The sequence below is a fragment of the Nycticebus coucang genome, chromosome 13 (assembly GCF_027406575.1).
Source record: "Nycticebus coucang isolate mNycCou1 chromosome 13, mNycCou1.pri, whole genome shotgun sequence".
Taxonomy (NCBI): Eukaryota; Metazoa; Chordata; class Mammalia; order Primates; family Lorisidae; genus Nycticebus; species Nycticebus coucang.
The window spans coordinates 42,885,731-42,904,288 of NC_069792.1; the positions used below are offsets into that span (position 1 = coordinate 42,885,731).

At 37.1% G+C, this 18,558-nt stretch overlaps 1 protein-coding gene across 1 annotated transcript in view; it reads right to left on the minus strand.

The window, feature by feature from the left end:
• Positions 1-18,558, minus strand: part of CNGB3 (cyclic nucleotide gated channel subunit beta 3) — a 196,797-nt gene that overhangs the window by 89,877 nt on the left and 88,362 nt on the right. Inside the window, exons 6-10 of the mRNA XM_053558667.1 lie at positions 17,509-17,717; positions 10,283-10,333; positions 4,488-4,574; positions 1,287-1,351; positions 426-548 (exon numbers count right to left, since the gene is read on the minus strand). Of these exons, the coding sequence (XP_053414642.1) occupies positions 426-548; positions 1,287-1,351; positions 4,488-4,574; positions 10,283-10,333; positions 17,509-17,717 (535 nt within the window). The remainder of the gene's footprint in view (positions 1-425; positions 549-1,286; positions 1,352-4,487; positions 4,575-10,282; positions 10,334-17,508; positions 17,718-18,558) is intronic.

Consider the following 18,558-nt stretch of genomic DNA (forward strand, 5'->3'; position numbering starts at 1 on the left):
CCATAAAACCCTTCAGTGGTAAACTAATTAGCCACTGCACCTGCCCTCTGAATGATTAACATTGTTCATTACTAACAATCAGCATCGGAGTTATTAAAAGTTACCTTACTGCTCTGTTGTCTCAAGTAGAGGCTTTCAAACTTTTTTGATCATTATCCAGTATAGGAGATGCATCTCACTGGACAACCCAGAATATGCACGCATGCACACACACACCCATACCCCCATCAGACAGACTGATATTTTCTATTCGATTTTCCTCTACTCTCTTTCAGATAAAAACATACTGACTTACTAAAGAGGTTTTATAGCCCATGAATGGGTTTGTGTCCTATAGTTTCAAAAACATTGGATTAAGAAAATTTGTATATTGAACAGCAAGTTAAAAAGAATCAGGAAAAGTTTCTTTCAAAATTAGAACTTACTTATTTCCTTCACCATTATACACCCATCTCGTAGTCCCAATTCCTTCATAGTTTGAAGCCCAGTAATAAATACAGGCATTAATGTGCAGAGTAAATAGCAAGTATCCAGTTGTTCGGAAGACTCTGTTGGAAAGAATAGATATAAAATGAGGGTTCATGTTGTTTTTGGAATATAGCCTATTTTAACATTTTCTTTTCCTTAAAGACTCTGCTGAAGTTCCTTGCTTTGGATTTGCGAACGGTTACTCTCATTAGTAACAAAAGAACGTGATGATGCCACTGCATGTTTCCTGACTGCAGTGTCTTGACTGCAATTGACAGAGTGTAAAAAAAAAAACAAAAAAAAAACTTCCTTTCTTTTCACAGATCAACTCCATGAAAGTCATGCTTCACAAGTCACCTCTCCATTTTGACTCCTATGAAATTTGCCATGTTGATTTAACTCAATTTCTGTGAAAAGCTTGTGGGACTTTATGCTATGATGAACTGTGACTGGAGGTATCTGGGCAAGTGAAGTTCAAATCAGCAAATGAATGAAATTGAGATTAGGGATGGAGAGAGAAAGAGAAAGTCAACTCTTTCCAAAGAGCATGTTTTTTTTTGTACTTGTCTTGACTGAAACAGGTAGGAAGTCCTATATTTTAGTCCAATACTCTTCTAAAAATCTGTTATGATTTTCATACTTTTATTTCTCTTAAAATATGCAAATCTGTTTTAGATCAAACTCCTATGTTTTATATAACCAAAATCTGAAATTATCACCTTTTATTTAACAAGGAGGTCATATTCCTGCCAAATGCTATCTAAAATGTTGTACTACTGCTTTCTCCTCTCCACCCAAGTATATTGCGTTGTGCTTACCTGTAGATGTATGCTCTGTCCATCATAGACTCTAGGTGGCGGTTAAACTCAAAAAACGAAGTATACTGTATAGAAAACAAGCAAAAGAAGCCCATATGTATGTTAGTCTTAGATACATCTATTTAAATAAAATATGAAATATGTTGTGTTTGCTGGAATAATTTTATTCATATGTCTTTTCAAATAACTAGATCTTGTTTAGTGATATTTTCCTCTGGGAAGTACATTTTGTAGTGTAGCACCTAACTTACAAAGCTTTTTGCTTTATTTTATTTCTACCTTCCAGTTATAGTTTTATTTATAGTGCTTATTGAAAATCAACCTTAAAAGATTTCTTTCCTTTTTCTTTTTAAAGCATATCATAGAACTCTGTCACAGAACAGTTACAATCACACTCTCCTCAAAACACAAATAAAAGTAGAATATAATGCGTTGAAGTCATAAATAGGTATTAAGTCCTTTTGCTCAATGCTAGCATTATTTTTAAGCAAATTTCATTAAATGTGTATCTATTTCAATGAAATTTAAAGCCCAGTTGAATCAACATTGGCTAGATGTTCTTGACATTACTCAAAGATATAATACAGTGAGTTTATGTGCATTTAATCCAAATGTTGTTATTTCCCTCAAGGTATTTTTCCTGCTTACTTCTACTTTTATCTCAGCTCTTACTGCTTACCTACATTTTCTGTCTTTTGTTTTTACAGGCAGTGAAAGCATAATATCCAAATGTCAGTCTTATTTTTGCTGCTTCCTAACTATATAACCTCGGAAAAGCCTCTTACAACTTCTGTACCTTGGTTTCCTAATCTGCAAAATGGAGGTAATAAATAGGAGGACATGTTCCTAAAAGTGGACATACATGAGTTAATATATTTGATGTGCTTAGAATTGTGCAATCTTACAGATAGGAGGGACCTGAGAGATCATTTAGTTCAAAAATGAACCCAATGTAGATATGACTACAGTAGAACCTCTGGAATTAAAAAAACAGTATATGTAATGGTTATATAATATGACTACTTAATTAGAAAAATACACAATTTGTTTTTCCAGAATCCCTGATTTTAATTTTAGCTTTAAGATTTTTAAGAGAAAATTTATATTCTTAATTTGTTTTCTCACTTATAACTTGGAGAGACAGATGATAAATATTTATGCTGGAGAATTGTGCATTGAAATGACAGTCTCATAAATAAGTGAAGTGAATGGACTATGGGGTTATGAAAAGAAGATCAGTATAGACTGTCAGGATCTCCTATATTTTAGGAAAACTACTGGATATACAGTCCAAAAACTACAGCTTTTGGACGTGTGAGGGACACAGAGGTAGGGTATGAGAGTGGTATTTTATAGGCTTTTATTATAATGGCCAACAAACTCCCAAATTCATAGGAACCCGTGTCTTTCTAAAAATTGGTTACCTCTGAAACCTCCACATAAGAGTAGAAATTTGATGAGGCTGACAACTAGGCTGCTTGGAACCTTGTATTCTGCCTCAGTTTATACAAACACTCTTTGGTTAAACCAGAAGTTTCTAGGGTTGTCTTGGATGTATGGCAACACGAGGTAATGGTGCTTTTAACATTGAAAAATCAGGGGAAAGAAAGCCCTTTCAGCTTGAACCTTATCCACCAATCTAATGATAGTAAAGAATTTGAGTGAGATAAATATGAGATAGAGTTGAGATACTGCCACTCGTCTGCAGTGTGTCTGGGCAGATATTTCCATCATGCGAATTCCATTTTCTTCATCTCTAAAATGAAGTTGTTGGGATGAATAAGTGAGATAATGACTGTAAAGTTTTAGCAATTTTGTCATTGTTGTCAGGACCCATCAGTGTTGGCAGGTTATGCTATCTTGCCTTCTCGAGACGCAAAAGAGAGACTCTCCTAGAATTTGTGAAATCTTTTATGATCCCCTTAGGAAGGTTGTTTTTGGAAATACAAAATTATCATTACCATTGTTAATGGTTTATATAAAATTTCAAATTCTGATTGTCCTCAATTTTTTTTAGATACTCAATGAAGCTATGAGTTATGAAATAGTTACATCTTATAATCTTTTCGAGTAGGTAATACATTCACATAGTTTAAAACAATATGAAATGCAGACCTTTAAAAATTGTGCTCTGACTTTGGCCCCCATCCATCCTGATTTTCCTTTCTCCTTCCCTTTTCCCTCTCAGGTAACCACTTTTATTAGTTTTTTTTTTTTTGTAGCTTTCTAGTATTTATGTAAATATAGAAAAAGTGAATGTTTTCCCCTTTTGCTATACTGAAGTTAGCATTGTTCTAGCAACTGTTCTGTAACTACCTTTTTCTCTTAACAATTTATGTTATTTTTTTCCATATCAGTACATAGAAAACTTGCTCTCTATGCTCTTAAAACTATAAGTATTCTATTATATTGATATATCTTAGCACATTTAGTTAATTCCCTCTTAAATATTTGAGTATGTAAGTAATTTTGTCATGCAAAAGTATGTTTGTGTGGTTTTTAGAACTATAGAATTTTGGGTAGACAATTTAGGATTAACTTATCTTGTACTTTAACTTTACAGCTCATATACCAGGCATGTGGTAACTTCAAAAAAGACAAACAAAAAATTTAAAATTATAAAAGATTGATTTGTAATTGCAGTTAGATTTATAAGTACAAAAGCATTCCTATTTTAGATTATAAATACTTGTTTTGAGATATACAATTGCACACGAACTTTATGGCCACCCTGTATAATAGAAATAATGAAGAACAACTATTATCAGGAATTCATCTTTCATTAATTTAAGAAAATTCACAGCAATGTTGAGAACAGAAAGATGGAGGACAGTTTGGAAAAAATTAAGAATATTGGGTGGTGCCTGTGGGTCAGGTCAGGTAAGGCGCCAGCCCCATATACTGAGTGTGGCGGGTTCAAACCCTGCCTGGTTAGCTAAAACAGCAATGAGAATCACAACAAAAAATAGCTGGGCATTGTGGCAGGTGCCTATAGTCCCAGCTACTCAGGAGGCTGAGGCAAGAGAATCGCTTAAGCCCAAGAATTGGGGGTGTTGTGAGCTGTGATGCCATGGCACTCTACCGAGGATGACAAAGTCTCAAAAAAAACCCAAAAAGAATATTGCAATTTTAGTATATTAGTGCAACTTCAAGATTGCTTCCATTATAATAAGAAGAAGGCAGTTAAATATAGTATCTTACCTTCAGTATCCTATTTGTTCGAAATATTGGATTAAACCCAAAGAAGAGGTAAAAAACATCAAATGGTATGACTGAAGCGACATCCAGCTGTTGGAAGAACATGTTCATAATTACGTTGTGCTTGCATGCTTTTGGGAGCATGGCTATATTTTCCCTGATGTTTATAAAAGTTGACCAGTCACAAGACGGCTACTCATTGTTTAATTCAAAATTGCCTTCAGTTAAATATGCCTGGTACATTGGGAGGCGCATTAGCACCATGGAAACAAGAACAGTGCCTTGTAGCCTACCTCTGGTGTACTTCATTTCCACCTCCATGCGTCTCATCTCTCCTCAGGCACTGCATTTGCTGGGATTTTTACTGAGCTGTCACATACATTTCAGTGATGGTGTGGTTGCTAATGTTAAATATATTTTAATAGTGTTTTAAACATGGGGCTTTTGGACTGAAAATCAAGTCCATTCTTGATTTTATTTGAAACCATTGCACTTTCATTGCAGTGATATATTTTTATGCTTCAGCCAACTCTCTAGTGTTCAGAGCTGATTACATTGTTGTTCATCCAGGCTCTTCAATTCTTTCTACTCCTGTCTACTTTGAACCATTTTGCTACCAATAAACTGCTGTGAAAGTATCGATCAGAGACTGTGCAGGCTAAGAGAGGAGAGGAAAGAAATTAGCCTGTTTACACTTAATCAGCAGCTTTGATGAGAGAAGGTATTAAGGTACTATCAATGCTACAAACAATTTTAAAAAGTATCTCTCATATGTTGAAATTATTGTGGCCTTTATATTACTCTGATAATTATGAAGGGCCAATACCACAGTTGCATACTTTCTTGATTGCAATGCCAAATTCTTTTATGTAGAATAATTATTCATTTTCATTAAATTTTACATGATCTTAAAAAAGAGAATATATTAAAAAAATTTAAGGTATCTCAGGACAGTTAAGAACAATTAAGAAAATATTATAAGGCCACACATAAAATAATTGAGAGTTAAGGTAATTAATTATGTAACAGAATTTCAAAGCCTATTGCTATTGAATAGGAATTGAACTTCTGATTTGAATTATCCAGATTAACTATTACAAGCAAATTACTTACTGAAAGTATTGGTTTAGAAATTGTATCATCTCATCAAACCTCATTGATTTTGCCCTACACATATTGATCCTCATAATAAGTTGAGAGGCATACAGAACAGTTACTACATTAATGTCTTACAAATAAGCAAACAGGAGAGAGAGCAGAGCTGGTGACTTCTCTAGTTTTACCCCCGAACCCACTAGGCATGGATGTACTTGATTATTCTCCTTTTAGACTGCTAACCTACTATGAACAAAGCTTGCAGGTTCCATTGTAGGCTTTAAACTTGGGTTTCTGGCTCAAATCATAATAATCTTTTCACTCACTTTCTATTTAGTTGCTCAACTACCTTCTCAAGTGTTCTATGGAAACAGTCATTAGTTATTTAAATATTAACATGCTGGCATGGATTTATGTAAACAAAGATAATCTATTTCTCACTGAGTTTTAGAAAATGTAATGGAGTAGCAAAGCAGGTTGGGTTGAAATAGGTGTAAGATATTGTTTCTGTCCATAGGAAGTTAACAATATAACAGTGGAATAACCAATTACAAAAATACAGTCATATATTCCTTAATTATGGGGATACAGTTTAGAAAACACATCATTAGGTGATTTTGTTGTGTGAACATTGCAGTGTGTACTTATGTGAACCTAGATGGCATTGCTCACTGCACACCCAGGCTATATGGTATAGCCTATTACTCTAGGCTACAAACCTGTTCAGCATGGTACCATATGGAATACTTTAGGTAATTGTAACACAATGGTAAGTATTTGTGTATCTAAACATAGAAAAGATAGACCGGGTGTGGTGGCTTATGTCTGTAATCCCAGCACTTGGGAGGCTGGGGCCGGTGGATTGCCTGAGCTACAGGTTGGAGACCAGCCTGAACCAGAGCGAGACCTCATCTTTAACAATAGCTGGGTGTCGTGGTGGGCGCCTGTAGTCCCAGCTACTCTGGAGGCTGAGGCAAGAGAATCACTTCAGCCCAAGACTTTGAGGTTGCCATGAGCTGTGAAGCCACAATCCTCTACCAAGGGTGACAAAGTAAGACTCTGTCTCAAAAAACAAAAACAAAAACAAAACAAACAAAAATCATAGAAAAGATAAAAAATGGCAAATATGTAAAAAGGGCACTTACCATGAATGGAGCTTGCAGTCCTGAAAGTTGCTCTGGGTGAGCCAGTGGTGAGTATAAAGGCCTATGATGTTACTGTACATTACTGTAGACCTTAGGAACACACTGTATGCCTGGGCTGCACTAACTATAAAAACTTCTGTTTCTTTAATGATTGATTAACGCTTTTGTAGTAACATTTAGCTTAAAACCCAAATGCATTGTACAGGTGTACAAAAATATTTTTTCTTTATATTTTTATTCTATAAGCTTTTTTTATTAAAATTTTTTATTTGACATTTTTATTAAATGTATAGGTGATATATTATGCAATGATGTTATGAAGGCCGCGAAGTAACTAAGTGATAGAAAATTTTTAGCTCCATTATAATCTTTTTTAAAATTTCAAAATATTAAAGGGTACAAATGTTTTTGTTACATGGATACCTTGTATAATGCTTAAGTCAGGGGGTTTCATTGTGCCCATCACCAGAATAGTGTTCATTATACACAACAGGTAAGTTTTTTTTCGTTTTTTTTTTTGGCCAGGGCTGGGTTTGAACCTGCCACCTCTGGTATATGGGGCCTGCGGTGCTCTACTCCTTTGAGCCACAGGCGCCACCCCAGGTAAATTTTTTTGTTTAGTTTCATTTTGTTTCTTTGCATTGGTTTTCAGCTTTCTCTTCAATCCTATTCTTCTTCTTTGCCATATTCTGAATGACCCAGGGGGAGGGGTGGACACACTGAGAGCCCCTAATGCATCTGTTTTCCTGTATTGTTCCATTCCCTGTGGTTGTCACAGTCCAAACCAGTGCAAGGGGATTTTCTTTTTCAGTTGGTGGATTGGTCCCCAGGCCAGCGTTTGAAGCTTTTACTGGGTGTTTGGAAGGTGCCTTTCCATAGAGGCAGGTGGCATGACCTTGCTTGCTGCCTGGGCAGGCTGCAGAGACTTGGTGGGTTCCTGGATGCCCCACAGAACTGCAGCCAGAAGTGGGGCAAACTGTGGGGCCTTGGTGTGTGCCCAGCCATGTCTGAGTGCTTAGTCAGCTCCTGGGCAGCCTGTGCGACCTTGACGGGTACCTGCATGTTCCGTGGGAACTCAGCAGGCCCCGGGGCACGCCACAGGACTGTAGCTGGTAGCAGGTCAGGTGGTAGGCCCTTGGTAGGTACCTGAGCGCATAGTGGGATCTCGGTAGGTACCTGAGCATATTGTGAGACCTGGGTGGGCACTTGGGTAGTCACACCCCTGCAGCTGGTGATGGGGCAGGCTTTGAGATCTTTGCAGGTACCTTTGTGGGTGGTGGGTCGTTGGTAGTTGCCTGGATAGTTCGGGGGTCCTTGACGGGTGCCTGGGAAGGTCATGGAACCAGAGCTGGAGTAGGGTGGCTCTTCCAGCCATAGTGCCCAGTCCACCTGTAGCTCGCAGGACTGAGGAGATGGGCCGTGCTGCCAGGGAGTTGCCGCATCTGGGGCTCACCCTCCATCCAGGTCTATTACAGCTGCCGCAGTGCAACTCAGGTGGCAGCGGTGGCACTATCAAAATGGCAAGACGGTAGTGGCTGTCAGATGCTGAGGGTCAGTGGGCCCCTGTTCTGTTCAGATGCCTGGGAGGCAGGTGGTAGGGATGTTCGGGGGAGCACAAGGCACCCAGTCATAGTGCATGTGGGAGCACCTGCCTCCCGGTTCTCTCCCTGAGGTGGGCGGGATAAGCAGCTGGCGTGGAGCCGACCTCTCTGCAGACCCGACACGCTGAGGCCGACAGTGCGGAGTGGCATCCGCAGAGCAGATCTGTAGACCAGAAGCTGTAAACCCTACTGTGCTCACCTCGGGGCAGTGCTACTGTGCAGTCTTCAAGCAGCGCCCTGATGGTCTGGAAGCCTGTAGTGGGGGAGCCCCTTGCAGCTCGGGTTGAGGGTCCACCGGGAAGTGTGGACCGTCTTGGATCTCTCCTCCAACCCTTCCCGGATGTGGACGCTTTCTCCAAGTACATTCTGATCTTGCAGATGGGTTGACTCGGCCCCTTTCTCCCCAACTTAGGATGTCTCCAGTCGCTTCTTGATGATTCATAATGCTTTCTTTCTTTCTTTTTTTTTTTTTTCTTAAATCATAGCTGTGTACATGAATGCAATCATGGGGCACCATGCACTGGTTTTATATACAATTTGAAATATTTTCATCAAACTGGTTAACATAACCCTCCTGGCATTTTCTTAGTTATTGTGTTAAGACATTTATATTCTACATTTAGTAAGTTTCACATGTACCCTTGTAAGATGCACCCTAGGTGTGGTCCCACCAATTACCCTCCCTCCACCACATAATGCTTTCTTTAAGACAGTCCATCCGCTGGTGAACCTCTGCCTGCCGCCTTTGGTCCTCTCCTTGAGAATGGTGAGTGCAGCCTTCTTCCAGTCTGCTGTCTTCATCTCCCTCCCCCGTCATCATCCGAGGGATGCCCTTGTTTATGTGGCCCATTGTTGACCGAAATGTCTCGGGTGTCACATGACTATAACTATAATGCAATGTCATAGTAGGGATGTGCTGAAGGAATTCAAATATGAATTAATTTAGCCCCTTTTCAAACTCACGAAAGTAAGAGTTTGAAATCAGCTTTGTAACATTTGCAAAGAATAGGCATCCTCTTTGTAGAATTCATCAGAGTAATGTAAATCTCATGAATATGTCTAAGTATGTGACAATTTTTTACAAAGAAAATTAGTTGGAGACAAAAACAAATTGAAAGGTTGTATTTGTTTGATGTTAAGTATTCCAAATTGTGCAAATAAAATCAACACAATGTACCCCATAAATGCATTAATGTACAGTTATGATTAAATAAAAAAATAAGAAAAATGTAAAACAACAACAAATTGAAAGGGATTTTAATCATTCTAAATCTCCAACAGAGATTGTTTAGTACCTAAACCCAGACTTGTATCTTTTAAAGCAAAATTTGAGATCACTGGAATGTTATCCTTGAAGTGGGAGGGTAGAGTTCACTCAGACATATTGGGTAACCTTCGATAACCACCAACTGTTGCCTATTTCTCAGTCAAATAAGAAAATACTTAGGAAACAATTATGGGCAACAAACCATAAGGTTATATTGTTATTTGAGTAAAGGAAGAGTCTATGTTATCTAAATAATTGACCTTTTCTATTTCTTATTTTGTGTATATGAACAAGAAAGGAAAAGCAGTAGAAACAATTTTGCAGACATTTACACCATTATGCTACATGAATTGGAGGCAGGAATTCTGTGGGCAAGACAAAGTATACCCAATACTCCTTTACTGATATTTAAATCAAAATTTAAATGTGGACACTAACTTAATTTGGTCTACTTAATGAAGACCCATATATTGAATTACCCATTTGCACATACAAGGAAATGTATCATGTAATTGGTGAGAGGCAGAAACTTTAGGCCTATCTTTTTCTAATCAAACTTTATCTGTATGAGTTTTTTTTTTTTTTTTTTTTACAGAGGAAGATGATTTGCTTAAAGAAATCTGAGGACAGGATCTTAAGTCAAAATGGTAAGAGATTACTTGAACAGTTTGGAAAATATACATTACCTACCTGAAATTTTGCAGAACTCCTGTAGTGTCTCTTTAGCTCATTTGAATCCACCTGAAATATATTTATATTTAATATGTTTTTATGTCAGTCAATTTTAGTCAATGTCATCAATTATTTTCTCACTTTGTTAATATTTTTAGCAATTTCTCTCTACTGGTTTCTTCTAACCTCAGCCTCTAATATATGCTCCATCTTCTCACATTTTAAAACAAAATAATTTCCTTGGATTTTGTTTTCTTTTTGTTTTTGCCTTATTGTTTGTCATAGTCAAGCTTTTCAAGACAGTCACCTACATGGCTTTATTCCACATGTTTGCCTCATATTTATTCTTAACCCATGACAATTTGGCTTCTTCCTCCTTCCCTCATTTCATTAAGGTTAACAGTGCAAAGAGCACCAATAACTTCTTAATGAGTACACATGAGGGACCCTTTACATTACTTAGTATCCTTGCATGGCACGCACCATATTTTTTAAAGACACATATATTTCTTGGCTTATTTGTTTAAAACATTCTACTCCATTAAATGGTAATCTATCTGAGGACAGTTTAATTTTGTTTGGCAACTGTACCTAACTAGTCCTGGAATATACTAAGAACCCATAAATATTAATTAAGTGAAAAATAGATAAAGGAAGAAAAAGATGAAACGTAACATTTTTTGGACTATTTTATCCTTGAAACTTTCTCTTTGCAAAGAATCTTTAATGTCACTGGTTTACTTATTCAGTTTCAACTTTTTAGTGGTCTTGGACTCTGAATGGATGTTTAAAAGTTAACAATGGCTGGGTGTGGTGGCTCATGCTTGTAATCTCAGCATTGTGGGACGCCTCGGTTGGAGGATTGCTTGAAACCAGGAGTTTGAGACCAGATTGGGTAACGTAGATAGACTCTGTCTCTACCTACCTACCTAATCAACTAAATAAACCCAGGTGAGGTGGTATGCACCTATAACCCCAGCTACTTGTGAGAACAAGGTGAGAATGTTGCTTGAGCTCAGGATTTTGAGGCTGCAATGAGCTGTGATGATACCATTGCACTCTAGCTTGGGTGACAGAGAAAGACCATGTCTGGAAAAAAAAAAAGTTATCATTGTCTTTTCTTTTTTCATTTTACTTGCTTCCTGGGAAACCCATCTTTTTTTTTTTTTTTTTAGTTTCAAAGATCACCACGTGTGTTGATGGTGCCAGATCTTTACCTCCATCTAAAATCATTGTCTTGGGCTATTAATCCATGCAAGCAACACTCCTTGTCTTCTTCACTTAGAGTTTCCAACTGGGTTCATCATGTTTCTCCTTACCCCGTAAGCCTAGGTGTGCTCCTCTTTTTCCTGCTCTAGGGTATCCTGTGAGCATCCTTGTCTACACTGGTTAGTGGTTCTACATGACTCAATCTCCCTCAGCAGCTTTCTCCCAACCAGCATCCAAGTTCTACTGACTTCCTCCTAGTATTTTGTTATGTCCATTCTCTCCTTTGGCATTTGGTATCTCTACCTTTAGTTTTGTTCCCTTGATCCAGCCTATAATAGCAGCCAAATGGTTTCTATAAATCTGATCTTTTAATAATCCATATTTATGTCAAGTCATATAACTCATAAGTCATGATTTTAATGAGAACATCCAAACTCTTTTTCACGGTATACAAGGCTCTCCTTTCTGTGTCCTACTTGCCTCCTGGAGCATCCCACACCCACTCTGGTTAGCAGTTTCTCAAACATATCAAAGTTTGTCACCTTGATGTCTTTGCCCTTTATGTTCCCAGAGCTCAAAACATCTTTTTCCTTTTTTAAGGGGGAGTGATGGAAAGATGTAGGTAACTCTAACTCATCCATAAATATTTAGACCCCTCCTTCACATGGTTTTCTGTGAGCCTCATAGCATCCTGGGTGCACATCTGTCATGACTCACAACATAAAATCCCACCGTTCTTCTTTGTCCTTCATACTCTGAGTTATTTACATGAGAAAGTAGGGTCCATATCTTTGCCTTCTATTTCCTTAGTTTCTAATATCTAGAAACTATCTAACACATAGTAGGTGCTCAATAAATATGTGATAAATGATGGATGAATAGGGTGGCATTTGTTAATATTCATACCAAAAAAGTTAATGCTACTATTTGATATATAGTCATATATTTTAGATATACATTGAAAGGGATTTTCTAAGTGCTCTTAATTAATTGCCATCTTATAACAATTACTATCCAGGCTGTCCATTTTCAGAAATTTAAAACCATTGCTGAGTAATGTTAAAGACTGGTTAGTCAATACTGCCCCATTTTTTTTTTTACTATAATTTTTACTCATATACACATTTTAAGTTTTATAGAAATATGTTAGAAAATATTTGACTTGCTCATTTAATGATTTTAAATGTGAACAAAATGGCTGAGCCATGGTTGATTGCCTTATACCATCTAAATAATGTATTAAGCTTGAGTAAAATCAGTCACTTCCTTCAAAGCTTATCTGAGACAGACAGTTACATTTCAAGTGGTGGGCAGTGAAGGTAAAATACTATCTCCTCCCCATATCCAGTAAGAATGTTTTTGGAGCATTTTTCTGATTACTTTCAGGGTTGTTTATGATCCTATGATTGAATAAATGTAAATGCAACTAAAGCTTGCTAGCGATTTTAAAATCTCTCTTAAGAGTACTAAATAAATTTGACATCATTAGCCTTTTGAGGATCAGCATGCTGACTGGTAATAATTAGGCACTTATTTTTAAAAGGTCATCCTTTTAAATTCACTCTCCCTCTTTTAAACCTCATCATTATCCAGGTGAATACAGGTGACATTTCTCTGGAGCAGGCTTACTTTAGGAAGAATATGTTAATTGCACCTAAATCCTTTCCAACAAATAGTTTTTGAAGATATTTCCCAAAGTGTTAGTATATTCACTTATTAACATGAATTTTCTGGTAAAAAGTCATAGAAATGCTATAATTTTGCATCAGATAGAAATATTTTAGAAATAATAACTTCTAAGACAATTATAATGCAGATTAAATAATTGTTCGAAGAAAGAAAATTCTTGAACCAAAATTACCATTCATTCACTCCTTCAAACATTTCTTGAGTACAATCTTTCAGTTCCTAGGATAGATAGAGAAATGAATTGAATACTGTCCCTACTTTCAAGAAACTTGTTTTCAGGTAAGAAAGATCGCTACGTCAGTGCATGGACTCTCCACAGATTTGGGTCAGATGAGTACACTGTCTTATTTCGTCTTCATAATAGATTTATGAGGTAGGTGTTACTATTCTCGTTTTTCAGGTCAAAAAAGATTTTATTCAATGAAAGAGTAAATTTATTTTCTTCAAGTTAATGCTATTAGCAAATTTTAGGAGTGGAATTTGACCATGGTCTGTTTATTTCTTCTACCTCATAATTAGCCTAATCAGTATTTAACAAAATTAGATAATAGAATTATGAATAAAATATATGGAGCACAGAGAAGGAACTAGTTGATTTGTTTTCAGATTAGTTTATAAACAGGAATTGAGAGGATGAAGTGTTAAAAGCAGTGGCCTGTAAAGTAGTGATTTTAATTGGTGTTCTATAGCACACTGGTGTACTGTGAGAGGATCTGAGGTATGCTCTGAACATTTTTAAAGGTTTAAATTTTTAAAATATAAAAATTTTTAATTTTTAAATTTAAATTTAAATTTTAAATTTAAATATTTAAATTATAAAATAATTTAATTAAATTATTTTAAGAAGAAGTTCAAAGCACAGTAAGTGTATATATATAATATATATGTATATATATATTTTATCAACATAATTTAAGTGTGCTATGAAAGTTTAACTACAAGTTCAAGTGTGCCATAAGATAAAAAAGGTTGAAAAACACTACAAGGAAGACCTAGTTGATAGTATTCATAGAGGGCGCTGAGCCTTTCCAGGGGTCCTTGTGATTGGTGGAGCTACCACGGGGTTGTGTATGTGAGTGTCTTATATCAATGATCTTCACTGTTACTGCCAATTTAATTTGTGCTATCTATAAAGGAACAAATAGAAGAGACTTTTTGTGGTTGGTCCTAGGTTCAAAATTCTGTGCTCCATGTAGAACCACTTTCAGAAGAAAGATATAAATAAACGCTGTGGACATCTTGTAAACTTGTGTGTCCTTTGTTCCCTTTATTGTGGCTGTTAACACCTCAATCTGCTGTCTGCTACTTGTTTGTTTTCTCTCAAGGCCTTGGGAAATTAACATTTCCATCCTTCAGTCCTGGCACAGTAAGTATTTAATAAATAAAGTATGTAGGTATGCCTACTGGCAACTGTAGGTATTTAAGAAATGTTTGTTGAATAAATGAGTGAATGAAGAACCAATAATTTGTCCATGCACACAAAATAGTAATAGCATGGATAACTAAATGTAGTGAGACCTTCAGCTTGGGTAATCCATGTACATAGTCTTACCAAAATATAATCAAGGTTCAAAGACTAAAACTACCTGCTCTAAATAAACGATCAAACTTCTTTTGAACAAAAAGTAATTATTTCCTGCTCTATGTTCGTAGCTCATGATAATGCATTTTAATAGAGCTCACTGAGTGTAGTTTTTATTTGTTATTTTTCTTGGTTTTAACCCTCCATTGTGTGCAAAGGCCTCTTAGAAAATTGAAAATAAAAGTCTTCTCTTACTGATTTTGTCATTTTCCATTTGTCAAACATTGATTTTCTCCCCCTTGTGCATCTAATGGAGGTTGAAATTAGTGTTCTTTTTGTTGTTATTGTTTACTTCTTATTTGCACACCATCATCCTCATTCATCAAACTGCCAGTGAGCTCTGGGGATAGTGCTGGCGAGGTAACTAATGCTCTGAAGTCCTCTCAAGGAATATTTTGAATAGATTTTTGCTACAGCTTTGGCTCTTGCCTTTAGAATTTCTTTCTAGGAAAGATTTCAAATATAGTAAACAGGTCTGAAAATAACACTTTTTAAAGAGAAAAAATAACTAAAACTACTCCTTTCAGCTTTTTCATAATTTGAGTTCTGGAGATTCAAAACAAAATATTCAGAGAGATTAAGGCATCTATTTATCTTCTACAAAAATATCTATGAATTTAATGTGTCATATACTCGGTCAGTCTGCTCTTTCTATTGTGACAGTGGAGGATGTGTTCTGTGTGGCCCTCACTGGGACTTGTGAAGAGAATGTCACAGCAGCAGCAACTGGAAAGGAAGCATCCTTCCCATTAGCTGGGAAAGGGGTTGAGGGGTAGAGGCTATGAGACTTGGGTATGCGCTTGTTTCTTTCTTAGACTGATTAAATTGACTATGAAATTCCCTCAACACTGCAAATAAATCTAGGAGAAGACAATGTCTCTAAGGGTAAGAATGCTAGTCTTTGAGGTAGAGCATTGCATTTGATCATGAGAAATGGGTTGTGATGAATTTGGAAGCAAAGAATGAAAAGAAGACAGACCAGTAGAAACCATAATCGTTAAAAAACCAAACAAAACAACAGTGGAGGTGCTCTGCATGTTGTGACTTGCACCTGCCTGGAAGGTGGGTGTCTTCCTCTCTGTGGTTTGGCTCTCTTGCTGGAAATAATTGATAGCTCACTGCTCCCTCATTCCCTCATGGATATCTAATAGCATATTTTGGATTGTGGAAGTTTTCTGTTTTGTCTGATGTGTTAGTTGCTAACCACATGTGGTTGATGAGTGTTGGAAACATGGATTGGATCTGGATCATGTGTCTGAGAAACTTGAATTTTTAATGTAAGTTAATTGTAATTAATTAAAATTGTAATTTTAATAGAAGTATGTATGTAGTGTCCACCATACTGGAGAGTGTAGTGATTATGCACTGGTTGAAAGAGTCATGGCAGCTTTGTTTTCTTTTTTCCCAAAGTGTCCAGTTCTGTAAGTGGGGACTCGATTTCTGTCTGTGTGCAAGTGCCATGCGTGGTGCCGACTATATAATTGATAAACAAGATATAGTCTGTTTTCTAAAATCTTACAGCCTAATCCTTTCTCACAACACTGGTCTGTTTACTTAGAAAGTTGAATAGACTGGAAAGGGTCTGATGAATGAAATAATACCTGTCTCATTTAATAAAATATTAAAGTGAATGGCAGACTGTAATATAATAGAAAACAATGGTCAGTATTACAGATATTTTGAGGCTTCATTCAGAGGAATATATATTAAATTGTTTCTTCCTTTGACATGAATAATTGAGACATTTCTAAAAACATTGTTTAGGTAAAAGATGTATATGGCTTCAACATTTAGATCTGGTACTCTCTTTGTATCTTCAAATATTGTCAAATTCTGAAAAACTCACCCGCCTGTTTTTTGAAGTCAAGCCCTGGATTTGAATCCTGGATTGTCTAGTTTTTAGCTATATTCCTTGAGTGAATCACCTATTCACTCCAAACCTCATCTTTCTCATTTATTAATAGGGCTAATCTCATCTTTTTCATAGTGCTATTGGAAGAATTAAATGAAGTATTATAAATAATTTAGCTAGAACAATAATGACTAACACAGAACTCAATTCATTTAGTCTTCCTATTAACATTGTAAGGGTACTGTTGTTATTATAATTTTATTTTATGCATTTATTTGAGACAGAAGCTCACTCTGTTGCCCAGGGTAGATACCTTTGCATCAGCCTTGTTCATAGCAACCTCAGACTTCTATGTTCAAGTGGTCTTCCTGCCTCAGCCTCCTGAGTAGCTGGGACTATTGGAACCCACCATGGTGCCTGGGCAATTTTCTTTCCTTTCTTTCTTCTTTTTTTTGGAAAGTTTTTGACCGGGGCTGGGTTTGAACCCACCACCTCCGGCATATGGGGCTGGCGCCCTACTCTTTTTGAACCACAGGCGCCGCCGGCAATTTTCTATTTTTAGTAGAGACAGGGTCTTGCTCTTGCTCAAGCTGGTCTTGAACTCCTGAGCTCAAGTGATCTTCCTGCCTCAGGCTCTCAGGGTGTTAGAATTATAGGGACAAACCGCAGTGCTAGGCTATTATTCCCATGTCAAAGATGAGGAGGCTGAGGTGCAGGAAGATGCATATTCTCCAACACATAGTGAACACTCAGTGGTTGTTTTGTTGTTATTGTTTTTTATTATTTTTACTGATGGTTTTCTATAGTTATTCATGAAGAGACAGCCAAACTTTAAATAAAAAAAATTGCTAACTTATTTTTTCATAGTCCAATTAGCTATCATTCATTTGAAAGTTTCTGCTTTTCACTTACTACTGTATCTCCTCCTCTTATAAACTGGAGTCTGGGCTGGATGAAGAGCATGTCACACAGGTAGATGACATCACAAGCAATGTCTGTGATGAGCCAGTAGCATGTGTTGCCTGGTGTTTGATAGGGAAAGAAACAGCGCAGTGGGATAAGCCAGCAGTTCCAGTTGTAGGCAATGGTAACAAGAAGAAGCCACAGGAGGTAGATTCCATCTAGAAAATCATGAACATGAAAAGAATGATCTTGCTTAGTTTGGTAAAGTTTGGGGCTTTACCCTGTAGAGATGAGAAATTTGCTATGCAAGGCTCTATGAGACATCCAGCATTGATTCTGCCTCTAGATAGGGGGCATGGGGCTTAATGAGAGATTTTAAGTGACATCATCAACTCTACAAAAAGTGGATAGTTTCCTTCTGGCCTCCTAGAAAAGCAGCCATTGTGAGTCTGTCCCCATGGGTAAGAAATGAGACCCCCACCAAAAGTCAGAGGGACACCTCTCAGCAACAGCAGGTAGTTAACGAAGGGACAGGAAGGGGAATGCCACTGAGTGAGGACAAAGAATCAGCCCCTCAAGTCCATGTCCCTTCACACATGGCCTTCTTCTGCCATGGGAGGCCATGGGAGGGGATTCATTCAATTAGAATAATCCACAACATGATGTTGTGGAAGAAGACAAGTTCATAATGATTTTTTTTCCCTGGTGTTAGTGTACATATTGCTGAGCACTTGGGGGCCTTCTTTTCAAAGATAATTAGGGCAGGCCATTCTCCAGACTTTATTTTAAATATAGGCATGAATATTTTAATTCTTTTTTTTTTTTTTTTGAGACAGAGTCTTACTTTGTAGCCCTCGGTAGAGTGCTGTGGTATTACAGCTCACAGCAACTTCCAGCTCTTAGACTTAGGCCATTCTCTTGCCTCAGCCTCCCGAGTAGCTGGGACTACAGGTGCCCACCACAATGCTCAGCTGTTTTTTGTTGCGGTTTGTTCAGGGTGGGTTTGAACCCACCACCCTCAGTATATGGGGCTGCTGCCCTACTCACTGAGCCACAGGT